We start from the raw sequence: 24,571 nt of genomic DNA, 5'->3' as shown, positions 1-24,571 counted from the left end.
TCTTAAATAGGTCTTCCCAAGCTAAGATAATTTTTTGGAACTGCAGAAATTGTTGGCGATAGCTACAAATGGGAATTTGGAGTTGGTCTGAAATTCATCTTGAAATAATTGTGTTTGACTGGAACCATATCTTATGAAGTCACCAAGGTAAAATGATTTTAACAGACACCTAGAGCTGGTTTCTTTATGAAGCATTGAGGATTTAGCAAAACGGAGTATCTGAGAGTTGATGATCCTTTATAAAAGGTTTCTTTTACATTGAATTTTTGGGTATTTTGGGAATCCAAGTTTTTCAAATTTTAACTCTCATTTTTGAAACCATTTCCGTCTGTAAAGCAGTGTCTTGGCTACTTGGTAGGGTGACAGGCGAAATTTTAAAGATAAGCCAATTTTGTTATACTTTTGAACAAAATGTTCAATGTGGAAGAAATTGAAGTTGAAATATTATGGTAGATGTAGTAGGTCAGAAATCTTTTTACTGGGGGTCTGGTTTATTGACTAAAATAAAGAAAGACTGTTGAATGTTCACTCATCCCCAGGCCTTTTTCCAGACAGCGACAGCTGTTGTTAAGTAAATACCTGTTCTAGGCACCGAAACGTCTCCCAGGAACCTGCTACATAGAATTGTCCTTATAAGAAAATGGATCAGGGATCATCCCCTAGGATTGGAGTGGGTGCCCTTGAGGCTTTGGCATTGGGGTCTGTTGTTGGGATCCAACCAGGTAAACAGAAAAGGCATTCTGATAATGTTGGACAGAGGGAATTGAATTCAGGGAATATGTGTAAAGGGGGAGTCAGAGAAGTCAAGCAGAAGGTGTGGAGGCAGGGGGGGATTCTGGTCTTCAGGTCAGTCTGGTACCTCTGAGGAATGCCAGCTGAAGGAAAGGATAGTGAGGGAGAGCACGTTCCCTTTGGGTAACATTTTCCTCGGAGTTGAGAGCAGGTCCTGGCTGTTAGCAAGAACACAAGGACCTCAATTATATGGGCCCAAGGAAATGGATTTTGCTGATAACACACAGTTGCTTGGACATCATGCTTTCCCCAGTTGAGCCTCTAGGTGAGGACATGCCCAGAGGACATTTTGATTTCTGTCCTGTGAGTCCCTGGGCCGAGGACCTGGCTAGAATGTGCCAGACTTCTGACTTAAGTGCCCTGTGAGATAATAGGTCCAGTGTCATTTTAAACTGCAGAGTGTAGCAGTTTGTTAGGCAGAAACAGAACACTAATACCCCATTTATCTGATTGCTTAAAATTCTCCCTTTTGGGGTCACTAATTGCTGCCAACTGGAAGCCAAAGTGCCTGATCCAGCCTGCAAATGTGTTTTACTTGGTCTGTTCTGCACTCTGTGTTTAAAATAAGACAAATGGAGTTAGTTGCCAACATATAAAATGTGCTGATCGCATACCAGAGTCCATTTTCTCTTGAAAAGTTAGTCCTGGCCTCCCTGCGCTCACATTTCTTGGCTACAGTAACAGTCCGGGGTGGCAGCCGCTGTCCCTAGCTAGGCCTCCCCACTCCCTGCCACTCCCAGTGCCTCGGGTCTCGCCAGCCTGCGCCCTCACTTGCAGGCATTTGAATTTTTGACACTTGGGTTAGAGCTTTTGTAACAATTAGATCAGTAACTAATATTGGAGTTAACAACTGGAATAAAAAAAAATTTAATGTTTATTGTATTTTATTTTTTTATTAAAAAAATTTTTTTTAAACATTTATGTATTTTTTGAGAGACAGAGACAGAGAATGAGCAGCGGAGGGGCAGAGAGAGGGGGAGACACAGAATCGGAAGCAGGCTCCAGGCTCGGAGCTGTCAGCGTGGAGCTCGACACAGGGCTGAAACTTGTCAACCACAAGATCATGACCTGAGCCAAAGTCAGACACTCGACTGACTAAGCCCTCCAGGCACCCCACAACTGGAATTTTAAAACACGATGGGTTGGGACAGAGCACTTTGCGCACAAATTCCACAAATACGGAATTTTGAAACTACATGCTTTCCCCAGTTAGTAATAAATTAATAATCAATTCCCTAAAATGATAATATAATTAATTACAGTTGATTCTTGAACAACACGAGGGTTGGGGCACTCGAGCCCTCCAAAAGTTAACTACTAAGAGCTTGCTGTTGACTGGGGCACCTGGCTGGCTCAGTTGGTTAACAATCCGACCTCAGCTCACGTCATGATCTCACAGGTTGTGAGTTCAAGCTCTGTGTTAGGCCCTGTGCCGACAGCTCAGAGCCTGGAGCCTGGTTTGGAATCTCTGTCTCCCTCTCTCTCTCTGCCCCTCCCCTGTTCATGCGCTCTCTCTCCCTCTCCCTCCCCCCCCCCCCAAACATAAGTAACAAAACATTAAAAAAAAAAAAAAAGAGCCTATTGTTGACTGGAACACTTACAATAAACAGATAGGAGAGGTAGGAGATGGGGCTTTGAGAAATGAAGACATGTGTAGGGCCTTTACAGCAGAGAGACTTGATGTCCCCATGTTTAGAATGCTCAGAATTTCCAAGGCGACGGGCAAAACAAAGTCAACACTTGGTGCCTTTTTTTTTTTTTTTAATTTTTTTTTTTCAACATTTATTTATTTTTGCGACAGAGAGAGACAGAGCATGAACGGGGGAGGGGCAGAGAGAAAGGGAGACACAGAATGGGAAACAGGCTCCAGGCTCTGAGCCATCAGCCCAGAGCCCGACGCGGGGCTCGAACTCACGGACCGCGAGATCGTGACCTGGCTGAAGTCAGACGCTTAACCAACTGCGCCACCCAGGCGCCCCTACACTTGGTGCCTTTTTAATGCCGAGTTGTTCAAAGATGATACTGGAACCTTGCCTTCGCCTGGCTGCTTCAAAGGCAGACGGTGTCTCCTGTCAATGAGGAGGATGATACCTTTTCAACAAGATCTGTATGACTGAACTGGGAGACGCCAAGAGAGAAGGGTGGGGATAGAACCTGTTCTCGGGAGTATGATTTGGATGCTAGGTGCCCAAGGCGGTGCTTTCCCTCAAGCACAGACTCGGGGCTCTGGCTGAGGTGATGCTGGTGGTCATGGGATCTCGACCCTTCCTTCCAGAGCTTCAGGAATTTCATCTCTAGTGAGCCAAACCGGAAGCCAAGCCCATGGGCCTGTCTTTACTGTCTGTCCGTGAGTGTTGATACATGAACTACATATATGAAGGGGATTCCTTTGATCCACTCCAGTGAATGATATCAGGGACAACATGACTCATGTGCCTAATACCACTGGAGTTTCACATGCCAACCTCTCTGACTTTTGCTTGAAAAAGTTAATTAAAAAAATTTGAAACAAGTCGATCACGTTCTATCTAATGTCCTTGTCATGTCAAAAAGGGCAGGAAATTAGGGAGATGTCAACCATCCTTCAATTAAAAAGAAAATTGGGGGATGGGGCACCTGGGTGGCTCATTTGGTTGAGCATTACACTCTTGATTTAGCTTCTGGTCATGATCCCAGGGTCCCAGGGTCATGGGATTGAGCCCTGTGTTGGGCTCTGTGCTGAGTCTGGAGCCTCTTACGATATTCGCGCGCTCTCTCTCTCTCTTTGCCCCTTTCCCCCAGCTTATGTGTACACTCTCTCTTTCTCAAAAAAAAGGAAGAAAGAAAGAAAAGAAAATTGTGGGGGGAGAATGCATTTTTGATACCTTCTTTTAATTTCTTTTGGGGTTTTTTTTTGAGAATAGTAGACTAAACATCCACATGAACTTGTCTTTGAGCAACTGTTTTGATATTGTCCATTCATATGAACCTAGGTTTATTTATCTTCCCAGCTTTATTGAAATATAATTGATAACATAACCTTGTATGTGTTTAAGGTATACAATGTGTTGATTTGATAAATATATATAAATTGCAAAATGGTGACCACCATAGTATTGGCTATCACCTCCATCCTGTCACATAATTACCATTTCTTTTTTGTAATGAGAACATTTAAGATCTACTCTTAGCAACGTTTAAGTATATGATAAAGTATTGTTAGCTGTAATCACCATGCTATACCTTAGGCCCCTGAACTTACTAATCTTGTAACTGAAAAATTGTACCATTTGAACAATATCACCCCCATTTTTCTGCCCTCCCAACCTTTGCTAACTACAATGTTTCTCTGAGTGGCTTTTTTAGATTCCATATATAAGTGTTATCAAATAGGATTGGCCTTATTTCTGTGTGACTTATTTCCCTTAGCATAATGCCCTCACAATCGATCTGAATTGTTGCAAATGCCAGGATTCCATTTTTTCATGGCTGAATAATATGCCATCATACATATATACCACATCTTCTTTATCTTCTCATCTGTTTTTATTTTATATTTACCTATTCTTGCCCATATTCCCACCAAACTTTGAGGCTGATAATCATATATTAATATGTATATATAGTATGTAGCCAGGAGAGAACTCTCAGGCTGAGTGTGACAATTTCCGTGGTTTCTTTGAAATGCAGAAACCGTGGCTATTTTATTTGAATCCACCTTTAAGTATGTAACTTTCTCATTTCATGATATAAAATAGTATATATACCCCCATGTTCTATCAGGACAAGTCAAGCTATACACTGGGGCTTCATAAATAGACTTAGCAGTTGTAAAAGTTTTTTTTTAAAATGGTTATTTTTGCAAGACAGAGCATGAGCGGGGTGGGCGGGGGTAGAGAGAGCAGGAGACTCAGAATCTGGAGCAGGCTCCAGGCTCTGAGCTGCCAGCACAGAGACTGATGCAGCACAGAGACCCATATGCCGTGAGATCATGGCCTGAGCTGAAGTCAGCCACTTAACCGACTGAGCCACCCAGGTGGCCCTAAATAGACTTCTCACTGAAGCACATTGCTAACATGAAAACTCGTAATTACAAAAAGTGTTCATTGCACATTGAGTTAATATGTGGTGCAAATCAGATGTAATTGGCCTTCACTTTCCTTGGGGGGAGAAGAAGTCCAGCACTGAATATGTCTTGCAGCTTTCTCCCAGTTCCCTCCAGAGCCTGTTGGCATGTTTGCCCCAGGGCCTCACCTCACTGAGCTCTCGCTGACTTTGTGTCCTGCTTTCTCTCCAGGATGAGAGTCTATGCTAAGTCAGTGTTACTGTCACACTGGCTCTTTCTGGCCTATGTGTTAATGGTGTGCTGTAAGCTGATGTCCGCCTCGAGCCAGCACCTCCGGGGACACGCAGGTAAGCCCTTTAAGCTCATGATATGCCACTGAGATCAATTAATAAAACCCTTGCAAACGTCAGAGCCCATGTTTGAGACACAGGTAATTGACAAGAGCTTTTGATGGTGTATAAATAACGGGAGAAAGCATAAAATAATCAGAGCAAAGCAGTTCAGTGGTGTGGTGTTTAAAGAATGTTGTTGCAGACATTTTTTAAACATGTTTTCCAGGTTTGTTCCTTTTCCTTTCTTGAGTACATTTCCATTCTTACAGTGGTTTTTCTCAAAGAATCCCAGAGAGCCAGCAGCACTTTCTTTGTGCATGTATTACTGCTGTAGCTTCCTTTGAAGGCAGAACATCTTTATTGGTAAACTTAAACACTTCCAGGGCTAGAGCGAAGCTTTCAGATAATCTAAGACCTTTTCAACATGTGTGGAGAAACGATGGTGAAGGGTTTAAAAAAATGAAGAAGAAAGGAAAGAAAAAAGCAGTGGTAGCTTTTGTATGGGACCTAAAATAAAACGTGTCTAAAGTTTTAGAGTATCATCCTCATAATTTCTAGTGAGACCCTGGTCTATACTTTGCTTATTTCTAAAAAAAGATGAAAATAATCAGTTAGGTATCTGTGTGTGGTTGTGCAGGTGCATGTGTGTGTTTGTGTGTTTGCCCCCATTCCCCTTTCTTTGTTACATCTACGTTGAAAGTGGTACATATTTGGAAAGCCCACAGTGAATTGTGTTTTCCTGAGTAATTCACGTTTGTGGACTTATTGCCAGGTAATTAATTTACTGTCTTTGCTTCCATAGTTTGAGGCGTGGCAATGCCAGGCTTGCTTTGACGGCTTAGTGAAAAAGTGAATATTGAACCCTTAAACCAGGTATAGGTCAGAATCGTGAATTCTCTCCCACAGGTCTTGTGTGTAGAGTTTATCAGGTATCCCTACCTTCAGATGTGTAACAGGTTGTGCGTTCCACTCTGTTATTCTGGTATTTAAAGGTTAAGACATAATTTTAGGCTTCAGATGAGTTTAAAAATCTCTCACGACTCAATTTTCCCTTCTCAAGCGAGAGTTCAGAGAAGAAGGGAAAAATAATTGAAATTTTAATGAATCAGCATAAAATCAATACCATTTGGCTGCTGTGAAGTGCCTACAGCTAGCTGGTCACTGCACTGTGTGTCTTTTGATGAGCATGTTCTCAGGGATAGAGTGTGTGAAGTCATTAGTCTTATCTGTTTAATTCGTATCTCTTTTCTTGGGTGGAGGTTGAGAGGGTAGCAGTCAGGCAAACCTTTCAATGGGGCAGGTTATCAAGAACAGATTTCCAGACATCCAGGAACTCAGCTTGCGACACTGTGTTGGAAAGTGATTAAAAGTTGAAGGAAACAGAGGATGTGACAGAACCTTCAGTTTTTATCCATGTGGCAATCCTCATGTCTTTGAATTTAGAAAAGGTGCAACCATAGGGATAGATATAAATTAAGATTAGAATTATATACACAAGAAGTAGGGACAGGATCTTCCATATGAGCAAAGACTCAACAGCAATCAGGACAGCAAGAAGTCAGAGCAAAGCCTTGGCAAATTCTGCCCAGGAAATGAACTTTTCATTCCTAGGTGATTTTATTTGGATTCTCAGCACGTGCTTCTTGGCTTTTGGGGGCTTCCTCCATCTTTGTGACTTAAATCCCTCTCACCACTTGTCTAAACAACCATCAAAGGAGCCAGGACTGGTTCCCTCCTGCAGGGGGCTCTGTTCTCTTACTCTTTTACTGTGTGTGTGTGTGTGTGTGTGTGTGTGTGTGCACGCACGTGCGTGTGTGTTAGATATAGAAAGAGATTTCTTATGATGTATTGGCTCACATAACTGTGTAGGCTGAAATGTTCCATGATCTGTAAGGTGGAGGGATTGGATGAGGCTCTGACACATTGGGCAGTGGCATCTATTCAGTCCGCCAATTTAAACGCTAATCGCTCCCAGAAACACCTTTACAGACACACCCAGAAATAATATTTTTTAAAAACTATTTATTTTGAGAGAGAGCGAGTGAGTGTAAGCAAGTGGGGGAGGGGCAGAGAGAGAGAGAGAGAAAGAGAGAAAATCCCAAGTAGGCTCTGTGCTGTCATCATGGAGCCCAACCACGAGACCAACCATGAGACCATGACCTGGCCCGAAATCGAGAGTTGGGGGCTTACCCATCTGAGCCACCCATGTGCTTCAAGACACGCCCAGAAATAATGTTTAATCAGGTGTCTGGGCATCCCATGGCCCAATCCAGCTGATACATAAAATTAATCATTAACAACTATCCTTCCGGAAAAAAAAAGAATGTGTATACCAGTATGTGTGTATGCACTTATATATTATTGTGCTCCTTGTTTTGATTTTTTTCCCATTTAACAATAGAGTTTGTAGATTTTTTTACATGAGTGCTTATAGATCTATTACTCTCTGTCACACTGCTTAGTCCTCTATGGTATGGATGTGCCATAAATGATTTGACCACTCCCAATTTTGTGGACACTTGGCTTCTTACCATATTTATACAACTGTGTATGTTCCAACTTCAGATGAATTCCTAGTAGTGAGATATTGAGTTAAAGTGCATGTAAATGCATTAGTGAGAGTAGCCTAATTGCTGTAACCAAAAGACCAAGTACACAGAATGGCTCAACAATGGAAGTTTGGTTTTTGCTTATAAGTCTTGGGGGTAGGAGGTAACTACGTCAGCCGGGTGATCATTCTGTACTGCAGTCTCTTTGGAACCGACAGTGGATGGAAGTACTATCATTTTCAACCTGTGGCATCCCAGGTTGTCCTAGAGTGGCCTCTATTCCAGTCACCTGGGAAGGGAGATGTGCAGGGAAAATTCACCTGAGAGGTGTTAATGGGGTGGCCTAGATGAGGGCTGCATCACTTGCACCGTCCTGCCATTGGCTAGAGCAAGTGGGGGAGGGCAGAGAGAGAAAGAGAGAAAATCCCAAGTAGGCTCTATGCTGTCATCATGGAGCCCAACTCTTACTTGATCTCACCAACCATGAGACCATGACCTGGCCCGAAATCGAGAGTTGGGGGCTTACCCGACTGAGCCACCTGTATGCTTCAAGACACGCCCAGAAATAATGTTTAATCAGGTGTCTGGGCATCCCATGGCCCAATCCAGCTGATACATAAAATTAATCCTTAACAACTATCCTTCCAGAAAAAAAAGAATGTGTATACCAGTATGTGTGTATACCAGTATGTGTGTATACCAGAGGCCCATAACCACACCTTACTGCAGAGCAACTGGGAAACACTTTAGCTGCGGGTGCAGGGAGACTAGCAGAACCTGAATTTTGGTGAGTATTCAGCTTCTGACCCAGCACGTTAATGTTTTAGTAGTGCCACAGTGCCCTTCGAAACTGTTGGACTTATTTATACTTCCACTAACAGTAATTGTGTGGTCATGCCCGTTTCCCCAAACCCTTGTCAACCCTTGGTGCTTCAAGTTTTTTTTTTTTTTTAACGTTTATTTATTATTGAGAGACAGAGAGTCACAGAGTGTGAGCATGGGAGTGGTAGAAAGAGGGGGAGACACAGAATCTGAAGCAGGCTCCAGGCTCTGAGCTGTCAGCACAGAGCTCGGGGCTCGAACTCACAAACTGTGAGATCATGACCTGAGCCGAAGTCAGTCGCTTAACCAACTGAGCCACCCAGGCGCCCCATTGGTGCTATCAGGTTTTAATTTTTCGCCAACTTGTGGGTTGTATGGGCTTGCATCTGTTTTTGACTCAGTGTGCTGGTGAACTGTTTGTTTTTATTTGAGCTACTGTATTCTTTATCCACTGTTCTTTTGGCTCTCGTGATTGTTTACTCATTGGTTTGCAAAAGCTTTTTGTAGACTGGGCACTTTGATAATCCCCTCCTCCCTCATCCCTTCACTGTTCTCCCTTTTCCCTCCCATTCCAGTGAGGCTGTGTGTGTGTGTGTGTGTGTGTGTGTGTGTGTGTATGATGGGGAGGGGTTGGGGACTGGTAGAAATTTTCACTAATGACCTTCAGGAGAAGCAAGTCTGTGGTTTTCTTCCTAGCGTAAGAGCTCCACTGATAGAAAACTCAGAGTCAGAATCAACAGGAGTGGGGTGGGGGTGGGGGAGGCTGTCTGTACTGAGAGGCTGAGAAGCTCTAGTCAGATTTTTACTCTGCTCTGGATGTAGGCAGCTCCAGAGCAGGAACAAGCCGCAGAGGGTTAACTGCAGAAGCCTGTGCGTGAGTGTCCAGAAGGACTCCTGACACTGTCCCAAGGGCTTTGTGTTTGGTGCTGGCCAATTAAAGGAGCTGTGGCCCCGGGAAACCCTAGTTAGAAGTTTATTGGATGCTTTTAATGGCTTGGATTAGGAGAGTGGCTCATTGATGGTTGCGTATAAACAAGGAGAGTTCTTTTTTTTTTTTTTTTTTTAACATTTTTTTAATGTTTATTTTTGAGAGAGCATGAGTGCAGGAGGGGCAGAGAGAGGGAGACACAGAGTCCGAAGCAGGCCCCAGGCTCTGAACTGTCAGCACAGAGCCCGACGTGGGGCTCGAGTTCACCAACCATGAGATTGTGACCTGAGTCGAAGTCAGATGCTCTACCGACTGAACCGCCCAGGCGCCCCTAAACAAGGAGAGTTCTTACAACGACTCTCTAAGATGGTGGGGAAGAAGGTGCGACTCACCCCACTTTTGCAAGATGAGGTGTTAGGTGTGGCTTGCGGTTTTCATTTCAGTTCAAGCATTAAGAAGCCAAACCTAATAAAACCTCACCTACTTTTCCTAGGATAGGTGGTGGGAGTCTTTCTTTAAGGCACATGGCATTCATGGACAGACGTCCACAAGTGGTGTTTCTAAGGAATTAGAAAACACAAAAGACCATCCTTCTTTGTTTTTTAAGGTCTTACTTGATGTAATGATGGAGTGTGAGGCCACATGGACTTGTGTAGCCTCAAGCAATAGAAAAGGTGAAAGGGTCAACTGCTAGGTCAGTTTCTTTTAAAAGAAGTCAGAGTTAACTCTGTTATTTCTTCAACTAGCGATTTGTCTTTTTCCTCTTTTTTTTCCTGTCAGTAGCACCGTTTCCCCGCAAGAGGGCAGCAGACAACATGATGGAAAGGTGCTGCCAGCTTCAGAAACTTGAGAAGCTTGTGGAATTAGTACTGGGGGGATCTTTGCAAAAGTTTCGTCCAGTGTAGACATGATGAGTTTGGGATGATAAACACCCTACGACCTTGAGATTGATTCCTAGGAGAAATTGGACACGTCAAAGAAATTTACAATTCCCCTTAGAAGTTGGATGCTTCTTCTCTGATGTAACATCATAGCTTCTTTTCTGATGTAACAGACAGTTAGGAACGTAGGTGCTGCTGATTTGCAGATTCATTTCAGTGGCTCTATTTCCCCACGGAGCTTTAAGTATGACCTGTTTTGGGGTTTTAAATGACAGCAGATGCTGCGGTGCTTAGCTGCTATTTAATATAATCTGCTTTGGTGTAAAGCCTCCTATGTGCTATACTCTGTCCAGGTGTAAATAGGCCCTGACTAATTGGAACACACGTGAGAATGAAGCCATAAAGGGAACCAAGTATTTGGACTCTCAAGTCAAATATAATCCTGATTCTGCACGTATGGCTGTGTGGCTTTGTCAAGACCACTTAACCATTCTGAACCTACTTCATCGTCTGTGAAAATGGAACGTTCTATGTATTTACCTTACGAGGTTATGGGGATGACAGAATGAGAAAAAGTAGGCAGATGGATTAGCACATAGTAAACACTCAATAAATGGTAGCTATGTATGTATTTAGAGGCATCCAGAATGAGAGCCAGTCTGGAAACTTTGATCTTTGAGGAACAGCTGGGAATTGTGTCGGTACAAGGAGATAGATCAGTGCCTTGAGAGGTCAAAGCTTTATCATGTACAAGAGAAAAAGCCTTGTTTTTCATGGTTCTAAAAGGCTGACCGTGATGAAGAGCATTGCTTTATGAAGACTGACGTTTCGGCTCAACTTGAAGAAAGCAGGAGAAAAGGTATTTCTAACAAGGCTGCAGGAAGCTGGGGACAGAGTGAACTGGAGGTGCTGGAAGCTGGTCGGGTGAGGAGAATTGTGACAGGTCTGAGATCTCCCCCTACTTGCCAGCTAATGAGTCCGCCAGTCACAGTTTCCTGGGTGCTGGCAGAAGACATGAAATGCCTGGGTCAGATACAAGGGATTGTACTGTTCGTGGTGCAGTGAGCTGTGGGAGTTTCACGTGTGCTTGGTTCCCCCTTCTGTACTTGGGCGGATTATCAATTCGGTTTGGGACTTAGTCTCCTCTGTAAAGTGGAGATAATAAAATATAAAAAAAGAGTCCCGTTAGGTTTGTAACTAGGGGTCCAACACAGGCATACCCTGTTTGATTGTACTTGGTTTTCTTGTGCTTTACTGAATTGTTTTTTCTTCATTCCTTTTCTTTCTTTTTATCTTTTCTTTCCAATTGAATGTCGTAATCTTGTGCAAGGAAGTGTACTGGCACCATTTTTGCAATAGCATTGGCTCATGTCACATCTTTGTGTCACATTTGGGTAATTCTTGCAATATTTAAAACCATGTCTTTATCGTATTATGGTGATCTGCAGTCAATCAGTGATTATGACTCACTGAAAGCCTGGATGATGGTTAGCAATTTTTGTAATAAAGTATTTTTAAGGTATGTACATTGTTTTTTAGACCTAATGATAATGTGCCCTTCATAGACTATAGTGTATTGTACACATAATTTTTATATGCACTGGGAAACAAAATCCTTTTGTCTTTATTGTGTCGTTGACTTTATTGCAGTGGTCTAGAACTGCCCCTGCAGTATCTCCGAGGTATGCCTGTATTCACGTCTTGAAAGTGCTAAGAATTGTGTTCCACAGTTAGTGCTCAATGAATGTTAGTTGTCTTTATTGCAACCTGCCTCCTCCTTTTAAATGTATTCTATTTTCTAGCTATCTGTACTGTCGAAATTTATGGTAATTTAGGTGTCCTGTTTTCCGTATTATAAATGATGATGAAAATTTGAATGTTGTGGTTCTGTGATTTGGTGTGTCAGGGAGCAAGAATATCTGGTCCCCTCAAGGTCCTTCTAGCTGGATTAATAATCAGACTGACACGAGACAGATAAACAGGAGAAAATAAAATTTAATAGGCTATGTACGGGGAATCCATACAGACATGGAAGTTACAAAGCCAGGCAAAATGAGGTATGTCCATCTTTCTGAACTAAGAAGTGGGTAGGGGTCTGGGCCTTCAAAGAGAAGGAATGCAATCCTTAGGAAGAATGAAGCAGTAAATGTGCGGTAAACAGATGTTTGCTGGGATACTCAGGAACAGTGGGTTATAGACAGTGTTCATGGACCAGGCCTATTCTCCCTCTCTTCCATACCTGGTTCATATCATAACGTAGTTACTTCTGGTGATAGCTCTCTTCCTGGAGCAGGTCTTCTATCAAAAATCGTTTTACACAGTTTTCACGGGGAGTTCAAGAGCTTTACTTAATCCACTGGGTCTTGATTGCTTTCAACTCAAAATAACCTTTATGCCAACGTGGCCCATCTTGGGGGTGGCCAGCCCTTAGCCCCTACAGGTGCCTTGTGTTATTTTTAACTTAGGATAAATCGAAGAGTAGTTATTGAATCTAAGTTTGAGCTCATGTTTCTGGCTCCTATAATGGCTGAAATTTTACAGGAACTCTGCAGGTACTTTTGATTGGAATGACTATTTTCGCCCTAATTTTCTGTAAGAAATGTCTTTCTTTCCAAGATAACAACTAAGTGGGGAATGCAACTTCTACTACAGGAGTTATTTTGATGAGGCTCAAATGCAACTTACTTGTGAAAACTGCAAATAATAAAGCTGCATATGTAAGCTACTATTGTTTACTTTGCAGACTAAAATGAATAGTGCTTATACAGATGTTTGGAAAATGATTTGCCTGTGTTGCCGGAGTTCTGACACTAGGGGGCAGGCAAGGCTCAGAAGAGCTCAATAGCAGAAAACAAGCCTGGTCTACTGCATGGTGGTCCAGTAGAAATATGAGAGCTGCATATGTAATTTTAAATGTTCTATAACCGTGTTAAAAAGTTGAGGGAAATAGGTGAAATTAATTTTATGAATACCTTTTATGTAACCTAATATATCCAAAATATTATTTCTACCTGTGTCCCTGGCGACATTTCAAGTGCTCCATAGCCACATGTATTGTGATAAACAGCACAAGCTAACACATTGGCTCTGAACAGTACTTCCTGAAAGATGAGAATTATGAGTTATTTGCATTTTCATGGGTCAGTTGTAGGGCACAATGTTTTATCTGTGTTTTTACTTAATTTGTTTTTATGTTGTATTTAGTCCCCCCCCCCCCCCCCCCATGACTACTTCTAGGTTTAGGGAAGATGCTAGGTAAGTGGGGTTTGTGACCTCTGTTCATAAAGAGTGGGGAAGATCGTTCCATTTCCGCATCACTGCCTATGTGACCATTCTTTGCAAGAGAGTACTTTTAGGAAGAGTGAAGTCTCAAAATAATTTGAGATAGAGTGAGTGAGTGAGTGAGTGAGTGTGTGTGTGTGTGTGTGTGTGTGTGATGGCTCCAGCCAGTAAGTCTTGAAGTTACTCCACGGACAGCTTCTTTTGACCAATACTGGGCATTTACCCCCTCAGGTGCAATCTCATGATGCAGTTTCAGTACGGTTTCTTCCATAATTTCCCTGTCCTCCTCCTGCCCCACCTCCAGCGAATGGTTTCTTTATGTACGCAGCTCCACAGGCAAACCCTTTGTTTTATCAACAAGAAGAAGGATTGTGGAATGGTCAAAAAGCCTCTGTTTGGGCGGTGATTGATAAGGGTGTCTGTATGATGATGCCTGCTTAATTCTCTCTCTGAGGAGCTATTACACGATCAAAGGCAGAGGCTTTTCACCACAGCTGCGTTGCGTCTGAATCTTGCCAGGTGGAGCCCAGGCAACTGTATTAGCTAATAGCTACCTGGTGAGTGTTCAGGCCTGGGGCCAGAGATGAGAATCCCTGATTTGGAAGGAAGAACGAAGTGAGACTCTCGCTGTACCAAGCTCTGGTTTCATCCAGGCCTGTTGAGTCTCCATTTTAGCCTTAATGTGCCACAGCCGGGCTGGTAGAGGGATATTTTGCCTCTAAAAAGGTGACTTCCATCTCCACTTTTCCGAAGGACTGTGAATAAATACTCATTTTGCACCGGCACGGTCATTCCTGGATGCCGAAAGCCTCTAGCGTCCATTCGCCTACCTTGTACCCTACATTGGTTTCCTCCAGCGCCATCTTGGTGGGCTTTTCAGAACCCTGGCACTTAATAAGAAGGGAAAGGAACAGATTACACGAGGTGTTAATCCCCGGCTTCTTCCGACGTCCTCAGCTCTAAGTTCGAGTCCCAGTGCTGTCGGCAAGGTCAGCCTTGCAGAATGCCTGACAAATGAGCAGGCTTCACATCGTTTTTCGAGGGAAGGAAGGGTTGTTTCACTGACTGGAGAGAAAAGGATTTCAGTTCCTTAAATGAGCTGGGGAGTCACCCTACTTGGCAAAGCAGGCTTTTCCTTCTGCCCCCTTTTGAGTCTTTGAGGCAGAGCAGGCAAAGATCCCGCCTTTGAAGAGTTCTCTGGGTAGTTAGGAAAAAGATTCTCCTCACCCTTGAGAAGAAAGTTCCTCTTTCCTCTTTCAAGCCATGCAGTTAAAACTCATCTAAACAAAGCCTACAATTTGGGGTTTAAAAGCTACAGGTCAGTATCTCCTCTGGATGTCAGTGCTATATAAGGAAATCAGAATCTTTTGTCCCATATAAAGAAAATGAAATCATTGGTAAAAAGAGTCAGGAAGGGTAGAGATGGGACAGGAAGAAAAAGATTTTGTGTTTTCTTAGGTGTAGTTTGGATGCTTGAAATATTTTGCCCCATACGGTGGTCTCAGAATAGCACACTGGAAATAATGTTATTGAAGAGATGTTCAGAAAGCTACTAGACATGATTGATTGTTTATGAGAAGGCTATGTGTGTATACAGAGTTAAAAATTTCACTCCGGGGAGCCTGGGTGGCTCAGTCGGCTGAGCGTCTGACTTCTGCTCAGGTCATGATCTCACAGTTTGTGATTTTGAGCCCCGCGTTGGGCTCTGTGCCGACAGCTCAGAGCCTGAAGCCTGCTTGGGATTCATTCTCTCTCTCTCTCTCTCTCTCTCTCTCTCTCTCTCTCTCTCTCTCTCTCTCTCCCCCTCTCCGTCTCCCTTCCTCCCTCTCCCTCCCTCTCCCTCCCTCTCTCCGCCCCTCCCCTGTTCACACTCTGTTTCTCCATCTCTCTCAAAGATAAATAAACATTAAAAAAAATTTAAAAAACCCAATTTCACTCCTAATGTCATGTGCCATCAGTGTTTCTGTTTTAGGGAATGTTGGAAATCAGGTGAGAACTGTAACCCATTTAAACAAGACGAGGAGAGCTTGAAGGTGGTGATGTCTCCAATTGGGTTTCCTGTTTCTTACCTGTTTGATGTGAGTTATGGGGTTTCAAGGTCAGAAGGGAAAATAATAGAGAACTTTGTTTCAGGAAAAAGATATTATGGGCACGAAATGAATAAAATGGGAGTATCCAGAGTGTTACTAGAAGCAGGTAATTTTTTTCTGGTTCGTCACTGACCTTTGCTACCTGCTACAGGACTAGAAATAAATACCTGAAGTCTGGGGGTGGAGGACTTGAGCAACCTGAACTTGGTGATGGATGCAGGAGAACATAGTTGTGTGTCTTCTTCCTCCAAATGAAGCACCATCACGGAAGTTGTTGTTTGTAAAGCATTTGCAAGGGATGGTGGAAGGCACTTCTTCCAACAGGAGCTTTGAGAGCCTGGGTAGATTTGAGTCAGGGAAGTGAATATGTTTCTGTTTTCTCTACCCCTTCACCAGATGTCCTGCAGTGTCATCCTAAAGACTTCCAAGTAGTGTTGACCAGCGGACGATGGGGAATTCCAATTGGCAGTATTACTTGGGCTTAAGCTGTTGCTGGCCAGTCGTATCCTGTAGGAAATAACGCCTGTATGTAAAGAGAGAGGGCAGCTTATTATTTTCCTAGTGAGCGTACTTTTTGGGCACCACCTAGAAATTTGAAACATCCACAGAATGGCTAGATCAGCGTTTGGTTGCCAGGGGTGTGTGTGTGTGTGTGCATGTGTGTCTGCTCCTGGAGAAAAATTCAGGGGTTTGATCTCTCCAGGTGGGAGCAAGAAGGTTATTAGCCTGTCCTTTCCACCCTGTGTTGTGCTGATGTTGAATTTATTTTACAGTGAGCCTCACTTGCAACTCTCAGGGGGTGTGTCACACGTCAGAACCTGGATTGTTTCTGAGTCACTGAAACCTTAATTTGAACCCTATTAATTTTAGAGTTTGTGATGATCCTGGAATGATAGGGATGACATTTACCCATGTGCTGTCTATGAAAAGAGATTTGCTAAGCAAATAAATAGTGTAAATATATTTGCCTGGGAGCTGTTGAAGTTATCTTAAAAAATTGTCAAGTTCTTTGGAAGCATTTATTTAACGTGAAATCAAAATGCTTGTGCCTTTGCTCTGTAAAGTCCTAGCTATGTGAGTTGCTGAATAGCAAAGTTATTCATTCTCTTGGAGCCTCCGTTTCTTTTTCCTGGAAATGGGCCTCGCAACGTGCCACATTTCAAAGTGTTTTTGTGAGGTTTTAAATTAAATAGTTCATATAAAGAGTTTTGGTCTTATGTTTGGAATGTGAAGCCCTTCTTTTAAGTGGATTTCTTCTTAACAGCTTTATTGAGGTGTAACTGACGTACCACGAATGGCACATTTAAAAGTGTATAATTTGATAAGTTTTCTCTTTTTTGAGAGAGAGAGAGAGAGAGCGCGCGCTGCATGCGTGTGAGCTGGGGAGGGGTGGTGGGGGGAGAGAACCTTAAGCAGACTGCATACCCAGTGCACAGCCCCATATAGGGCTCCATCTCCGGACCATGAGCTCATGACTAGAGCCAAAATCAAGAGGCAAATGCTCAACCGACCGAGCCACCCAGACATCCAAGTTTGTTAAGTTTTAGCACATATATGTACATCATGAAACCATCTGCACGATCAAAATGATGAATATATGTGTCACCCCTGAAAGAGGTTTGCCCCTCATGATAACCGGTACCTCTTGCCCCCGCCCCCACCATCCCTAGGTAAACTACTGATCTTTCTGTCATTAGAGATGAGTTTGCATTTTGTAGAATTGTGTTTAAGTGGAATCATGCAGTATATATTTTTTTCTTCTTTGATTTCTTTGGGCATAATTGTCTTAAGTTTACTTATTTTTTGAGAGAGTGCATGCATGCACGGGGGAGGGACAGAGAGAGAGGGACAGAGGATCTGAGGTGGGCTTTGTGCTGACAGCAGAGAAGCCCCATGGGGGGGCTCCAACTCACGAACCGCGAGATCATGACCTGAGCTGAAGTCAGACGCTTAACTGACTGAGCCATCCAGGTGCCCCTCCGTGTGCATAATTGTTCTATGATTCTTTCGTGATGTCATGGGTATCAGCTCATTTAAAAAAATTGCTGAGTAATTCCATTGTTGGTCACACACTGTTTATCCATTCACCTGTTGATGGACATTTGGGGTGTTTTGCAGTTTGGGCCATTTCAGAGAGAGGCCTTACGAACATTTTGTACAAGAGCTTATGTGGACCTAAGCTTTCATTACTCTTAAGCAAATACCAGGGAGCACAATGATTGGTTCGTGTGGTGGATGTATGTTTGACATTTTAAGAAATTGTCAAACTGTTTTCCAAAGTGGTTGGACCAGCCCCCCACTCCCACCAGCAGTGAATGAGAGTCTCAGTGCCTCATGTTGTGCACGCCTGGTAGGCTCTGTGTTTTTATTGGTGGGCTTTTCACTAAGTGTGCAGTGATACCCTACGGTGGCTCTCATTTGCTTTTCCCTAATGACTGATGATGTCACACCTGATTTCCATTGCTGTGTGTATCTATGGCGAAGCGTGGATTCCAGTAATTTGTCCCTTTTTCAAAAGTAGGGTTTGTTTTTGCATACTGAGTTTTGACAGTTTTTTTATGTATCCTTGATATAATTCCTTCACCAGGTAAGTAAATTGCAAATAATTTCTGTCAGTTGGTTCATCCTCTTAGTAGTGTCTTTTGAAGAGCATATTTTTTTTGTTGTTTTGATGAAGTCCAGTTTCCCAGTGTGCGCTTTTCTGTATTGCGCTTTTGATGTCTTAGGAATGGTTGTCTCTAACCCAAGGTCACAGAGGTGGTTTTCTAGAAAATGTTTTAGCTTTAGGCTTTACATTTAGGTCTGTGATTCATGTGGAGTTAATTTTTGTAAATAATGCACCTAATGCATTTTTAGCAGGTAAAATAAAAATATTGCCAATTATAAATTCTCCTCTTGTTACCTAGGTGAAGTTGCTGAGAGTACTTGAAAATAATAAAATCATAGATTTATTTTTAAATTACTTAGGCATGTTAATAAGCCAGACTGATATGACCACTCTAATTAGTCTGAATTAGTAAGTCAAAATAACGGTGTGTCATAATTTAAACCATACAACTTTTTGGATAAAAATATTTTAAATCACATCTGTGTAGTTCTAATGCCTGAGAACGCCTGCCAGGAGACCCGCCTTTCTTCCAGGTTTAGACAGTAACTAGTTTTGTAGACCGTGAAATATTACTAGGATAAATTTCTGAATTTCTTGGCCTCAGTTTCTACAGCTGTAAAACACAGAAGTTAGATGAGTTTTTAAATTGACAATGTGTAGATCTGACTAGGAGAGGGGCAGATTCTTATGGGTCCTTCTATCCATCTTGGTAGCAATTACAACATTAGATAGATGTCCCCCATCTGTACGTATCTCATTTTTCAAGCGTGTGCTGATGGCATTTTAATGGAGAAAAAAGAAATTGACTTAAAAGGGCTTTGATTTTCTATTAATGCTGTGTCATGGGTGCCTTTTTGTAGTCAGAGTGCAACAATGCACCTACTGTCTCATTGGAAGTAGATTGTGACCTTTATTTTTAGGAGTAAAATGTATTCGCACTCAATGTAGCTTGAACCCTCCAGCTAAATGATCTATTGCTAAGGTGCTCGTGAGCGTTGAGCTGTAGTGAGGGCGTGGCCACAGATAGGTCAGCAATTGTGGCCAGTGGGTTTCATCATCGCTGAGATGCCAGTTCAGATGGTTCCAATCCAGGATGACTAAATACCTGCATTCTGCTCCCTGGCCCCTGACAGTGTCCCTTATCCTGCTTGATCCACATTGCTGATGGCTCATAAGGGGGCATGTGTGGCAGATAGAGTGATGCATTTCCCAATTAGAAGATATTTGTAGCTTGAGCGTTCCTGAAGGATAGAATCAGAATCTCTATGAATATTGTGTAATAATATGTACTAGTTTGGAAACCCTCAGGAACACGTTAATCAACAGGTTAATTAGGGTAAAAATAAACATCCTTGTAATGACTGTCGTGTGGTCCATGTGCCACTCTATGCCTATTTTTACTAACAGCGACATGTGGATGTGCATGTGTCCTAAACACTGTTTAAAAATGCAGCTATCTTACTTTGCAATCCCATGAGTTTTATTTTATCCATTTCCAATATTTGTTTTGAGAGGAAGTTTGCAGGTTTCACCGTGGCCTGAAAAAGAGGAAGATTTGCTGTGTTTACAGCCACATCCTTGTCTCCCTGCCCTTGTTAACAAGCCCAGGGTCTTGGTAAGGGGTGCTGGAAACACAGGCAACTAGTGGCATCCACGGAGAGCTGTTTCCCTCCAGGGCAATTACTTGATGGTTGTGTGGCAGGCTGGCCTGTCACCACCTCAGGTGTCAGCAAAGATAAGCTTACCCTTGGACCAGCTGGGAAAGGCCGTAGGGGATACGTCAGTCAGCACCGTGCTAGGGGAAAGCTCCGGTGCCATACTGCAATATTGGCACATGGAGCTTGTGTGTGACCCATGTGGGGGGACATCGGTGGAGTTTATTGGCCCTCCTCAGGTATCCAGTAAGTTGAATCTCCTCGGCTCCCATTCGTGTTCTCAATTTGCAGTTCCAGCAGGTGGGAGTCAAGATGACAGGTCACAGGTGGCTTGAGTTTCTGGTGATTCCTAGTGTCCCTTCCTGCCCATTTGTGGAGAGAGAAATAAGGGAATGCTTGAAAACTTGCAGGGCCATGGCCTTGCCGCAGAGGGTGTAGAGCTGAGCCCAGGGGAGGTGGGCTCACGCCCCTTCATGGCTGCCTAGGGCAGCGTGTCCATCCGTCTCCCGGCATCCCGTGGTGGTGCCAGTGCCTTCAATATTTTTCATTGCATGGGTGTGCACGTCTTTTGCGGCCTTTATCACTGGGGATGAAAAGGATTTGTGTCTTTCTCCTTTCCAAGGCAAAGAATTCCGAAAGGATGGGCACGGGTATCTTATTTTTGTTTCACAGGGTACCTGGCACAATATGATTTGTTTTAAAAAATGGAGCGAATATTGAATACAATAGGCTATTTTCTCATGTAAAGTAAAATTTCTCAGGGCTGTCATCTCAGCTTTTCAGGATGTAAGTGGGAAAGATTTTCCCGAGTTAGTTCCTGAGAGTGAGTAAAGAACAGGCCCAAGATTCGAATTGTGGCCGAACATCCCATAGCGAGCGGACACCCTCCACAGGTAACTTCATTCTCTTCGCAGCGGACATTGGGTTGCTCCAGTTCTCCACTATCCCAGAGCCAAACGAGAACAACACCAACAAAAGTGCATTGGTGATCCATGTATGTGTCCCTGTATGGACCTGTTCAGAAATTTCCCTGGAATATATGGACAGCTGGGAGGAATTGCTGGGTTGTGTATGTGGGGGATGCAGATGCCACATTACAAAATATTAATTGGTGGCAGGCCACGGTGGCCATTCTCCTTTCTAGTCCCAGAGGCTGTGGTTGAGATGTCTTCTTTGAAAGGGAGGAATTTGAAGGCAAAGAATGTGGAAAAATAATTTCTGGGCTTCGCTTGATCCGTTTCAGGGTCATAGCCCAGTGACGAGTGTACGTGATTAGCATATTGGGTTAGAGACCTAAATGGACTAGAACTACCTTTTAGAAAACCCTTTGCAACCACCGGATTTAAACATTCTGCACACCCAGTAGACATTTAGTTTTAATTGTGTAGTATTCTAAGAAAATCTGGTGCTAGGAGTATCTGCAAAGTGGGCAGTGGCTGCTTGGGACTAAAATATTAGATGGCCCTTTTGTCAGAGTGACAGGTGTCCACATGGATTGGTGAACTCTCATCGCCAAACCTGTGTGATAGGCTACCGTCTCTGTGCTGCTTTCGCTGCTTGGATGCAGTGCAGTTCAAGGTTGGCGCATGGTTGGGAAGTTCTCTGCCTAAATCATTTCCATTATTTCCCGGGTCTCAGCCCATTAACCAATTTGGTCCAAAGGCCAGGAAGAGAAATGGCATTCTCGAAATATTATTAGCATTTTGCGGTGAATGCTAACTACTGTACATTTACAGCCGATTAAGTTTTGCTCTCTCTATTTTATTATGGATTATGACAGGGATTTTGAGACTGAGTTCTGTTAAATAATAAATAGAAGCAGCAAGGTCATTTTCTACCTGAGCAAAGGAAAACTTTGCAGCAGGAAGACATGAATTAAGAAACAAGTTTAGTTAACTGTCTCAGGAGGAAGGAGGGATTCACGTTTTCCAGAGTTAAACAGATATCAGATATTTGCTAGGAAATGTGAACATCACCAATTATTTATTGCCAGTGATTGGATATATTTTTCCCCTACCAAAATTTGGTTAAGTTATCGTTGGAAGCAGAGGTTTCAAAGTGGTGGACCACATAATGTTTTGTTTGGCCCAGATGATATTTAAAAGTGTTTTTTTAAATCGGTTGAATTTTTTGAAAATCACAGGATTTGACATAAAAATTCAGATTTCGGGAAACAGTAGATTTTTGTTTCTTCTTTGTAACAGTTTGCTGTAGCTGACTGCTAGCTGCCCCAGCCTTTGGGGCATTTTTCATTTTCTATGCCACCTGCTTCCCTCATTTATGTTGACTTTCTTGACCCTGCAGTGTCAGCAACTGAGTCTGAGAGCCTTGATTCACATGTTCAAGAATAAAGATAAGAATAAGTAGAAGATTTTTATTTCAGGTTGCATGCGTTGTCGTCATTCATAGCCCATTGGTTAAGAGTTTCGGCTCCAGGATCAAAAGCGCGTGGAAATAAATGCCGGTTTCTTCAAGATGAGCTGTGTGACCTTAAGCAGATTACTTAACCTCTCTGAACACTAGTGTGCTCGGTCAAATGAAATAGCAATTGTATGTACCTTGTAAAGTTGCTGTGAGGATTCCACCTGGATCTGTGTGGATGTGTGTCCATTAAACACTGACACTCAGACACACCCACACCACTTAGAATAGTTCCCGCTAACCCATCAAATATTTTTATGTACAATTTCGTTGAAAAAGAAGACAATGGATAAATAAAAAAACATAATTTCTCTTTTCCCATCAACTAAGAAAGTCAAGAAGTAATACTTGTGCTTCCCACAGGCGTTCCTTAAAATGATGGGTTGCTAGGTCGATAGTGTTATAATTTCACTGTAGCATAACTACAAGAAGGATACTGTGAAAGCGGATGGACGTTTTGCTGTTCCCGATAGCCTTCCAAGCTCTGAGACTTAAGGGGATGGTGCATGTGTAAGGGATGGCAAGCATTTCCATGAAGTATTATCTGTGGGCGAGCCTTGTTCCTCATATGGGAACAGGTGGCTTTATGTGATGGCTTCCTTGCTCCACGTGAGGACTTAGAGATAATGCCATACTGATTGATAAAGTGAGCAGGATCCGGCAGTCCACAGAGGGGAGGAAAAACAGGATCGCTCTCAGTGAAGACAGCATCTTGTCGTGATATTTGGTGTTTGATAAGCAGATGGAGAATCAGAAATCAGATTTACATGACTGGATGATGGAATGAGATGGAGATAAATGGGTCCGCTCTAGTCCTTACCTCCTCTCTTGACTACAGTCAGAGCTTAATATATTGTATTGCTTCAGATAATAGGGCTTTTTCCTGCCCCACTCCCCCTTTAAAAAAATGTTGGTTTCAGGGGCTTTTTGGTGCTAAAACTAAGTGCTATTTCTGAGTGGTTTTTGTCTTTGGAGCTCTAACAAGGAGAATTAACATTTTACTATATATATACATATACATACATATATATGTATATGTAAATATATTTAACTATGGTTATATATATAAATAAGTGTATATGCATTTATGTTTCACAGTGTACTTCTACATAACTTATTTTTAGATAACGATACATTAGGAAAGCAGTCATAGGATGTAAAAACCATTTTCCATTTCGTTGATTTGAAATCATTTTGATGGCAATTAAGAGCATTACCTGAGTGGTTAAAGGTTCACATCCATGGGTTCTTGTTAGCTAACATCTAACATTATTTCCTCTTTAACCCTCTTTCCAAATTAGTCCCATAGTTTAGGGTACAGGCATTGTTTTTCCATCTGTGCAATGCTCTCTGTATGCTTAATGTGCTTAGCAAATTGACAGGCCATGATGTTCCTTTATTGAGAGGGACTTTGTCTTTTAGATGTACTGTATCACTTAACAATTGTGCCACCAGTATATCTTTGAGCTTTCAGAAGTAGCTATGTGGCAACATGTGGACACTGCGTGAAGTGGGAGGAATCATTGAATGCCATTGTGACAGGGAATCTGATTGCCACATTTGGAACCTGGAACAGGTGCATGGAAGCTGATTATAAGAATGCTCTGGGAATTTAAGTTTAATTCAAGAAGAATGTTATGTACATGGTGATGAGTTTAGTTGACAGTAATAATTATTACGATGTTATTAACCGGAGCTGAGCCAAATCATCTACCGTACGCACATCCCATTTGACTTCCACCCTGGTCCTGGAAGTCTGTGTTGTTATCCCCTCATGTTTGTGCTGAGGCTCAGATCCTTTCAGTGACCTGAGGTGTAATTATTATTTATTCCATCCATAGGAGTGCTGAAAACCGTATCTTGGGGTGAGTGCCTTTCCTAGTATCGATTAGTCCTAGTAGAAGGGGAATCATAATACCTAGTTTGCAGCTCAGGATTCCTACCTGAGACTACTCTTAGGAGTTAATTTAAAAATCATGTGAAGGTTACTGCTACATATGGAGCTTATAAAGTTTGTTACCCCAAGAGGCTGCTTAGTGGGTTGAAATCTAGGTCAAGAGAAGCTTCCATAAGACTCTGGGAGAATGGAATAGTCAGACAAGTTAGGTGTGTTTGGGAACGTGTTAATCTTCGGAGAGGGACATTGTGTAAGCCAACATGCTCGCC

The 24,571-nt window shown here is 42.7% G+C and overlaps 1 protein-coding gene across 4 annotated transcripts in view; it reads left to right on the top strand.

Moving 5' to 3' along the window:
* The window catches only part of TAFA4 (TAFA chemokine like family member 4), a 208,423-nt gene that overhangs the window by 78,388 nt on the left and 105,464 nt on the right, over window positions 1–24,571 (top strand). For all 4 annotated transcript variants that reach the window (XM_045051848.1, XM_045051849.1, XM_019824220.3 and 1 more), the window contains 2 exons: window positions 11–147; window positions 5,069–5,184. In XM_045051848.1, coding sequence (XP_044907783.1) covers window positions 134–147; window positions 5,069–5,184 — 130 coding nt within the window. In that variant the 5' untranslated portion in view covers window positions 11–133. The remainder of the gene's footprint in view (window positions 1–10; window positions 148–5,068; window positions 5,185–24,571) is intronic.

This window comes from Felis catus, chromosome A2 (assembly GCF_018350175.1).
Source record: "Felis catus isolate Fca126 chromosome A2, F.catus_Fca126_mat1.0, whole genome shotgun sequence".
NCBI classification, from domain to species: Eukaryota; Metazoa; Chordata; class Mammalia; order Carnivora; family Felidae; genus Felis; species Felis catus.
This window is presented reverse-complemented; position numbering and strand designations above follow the sequence as displayed.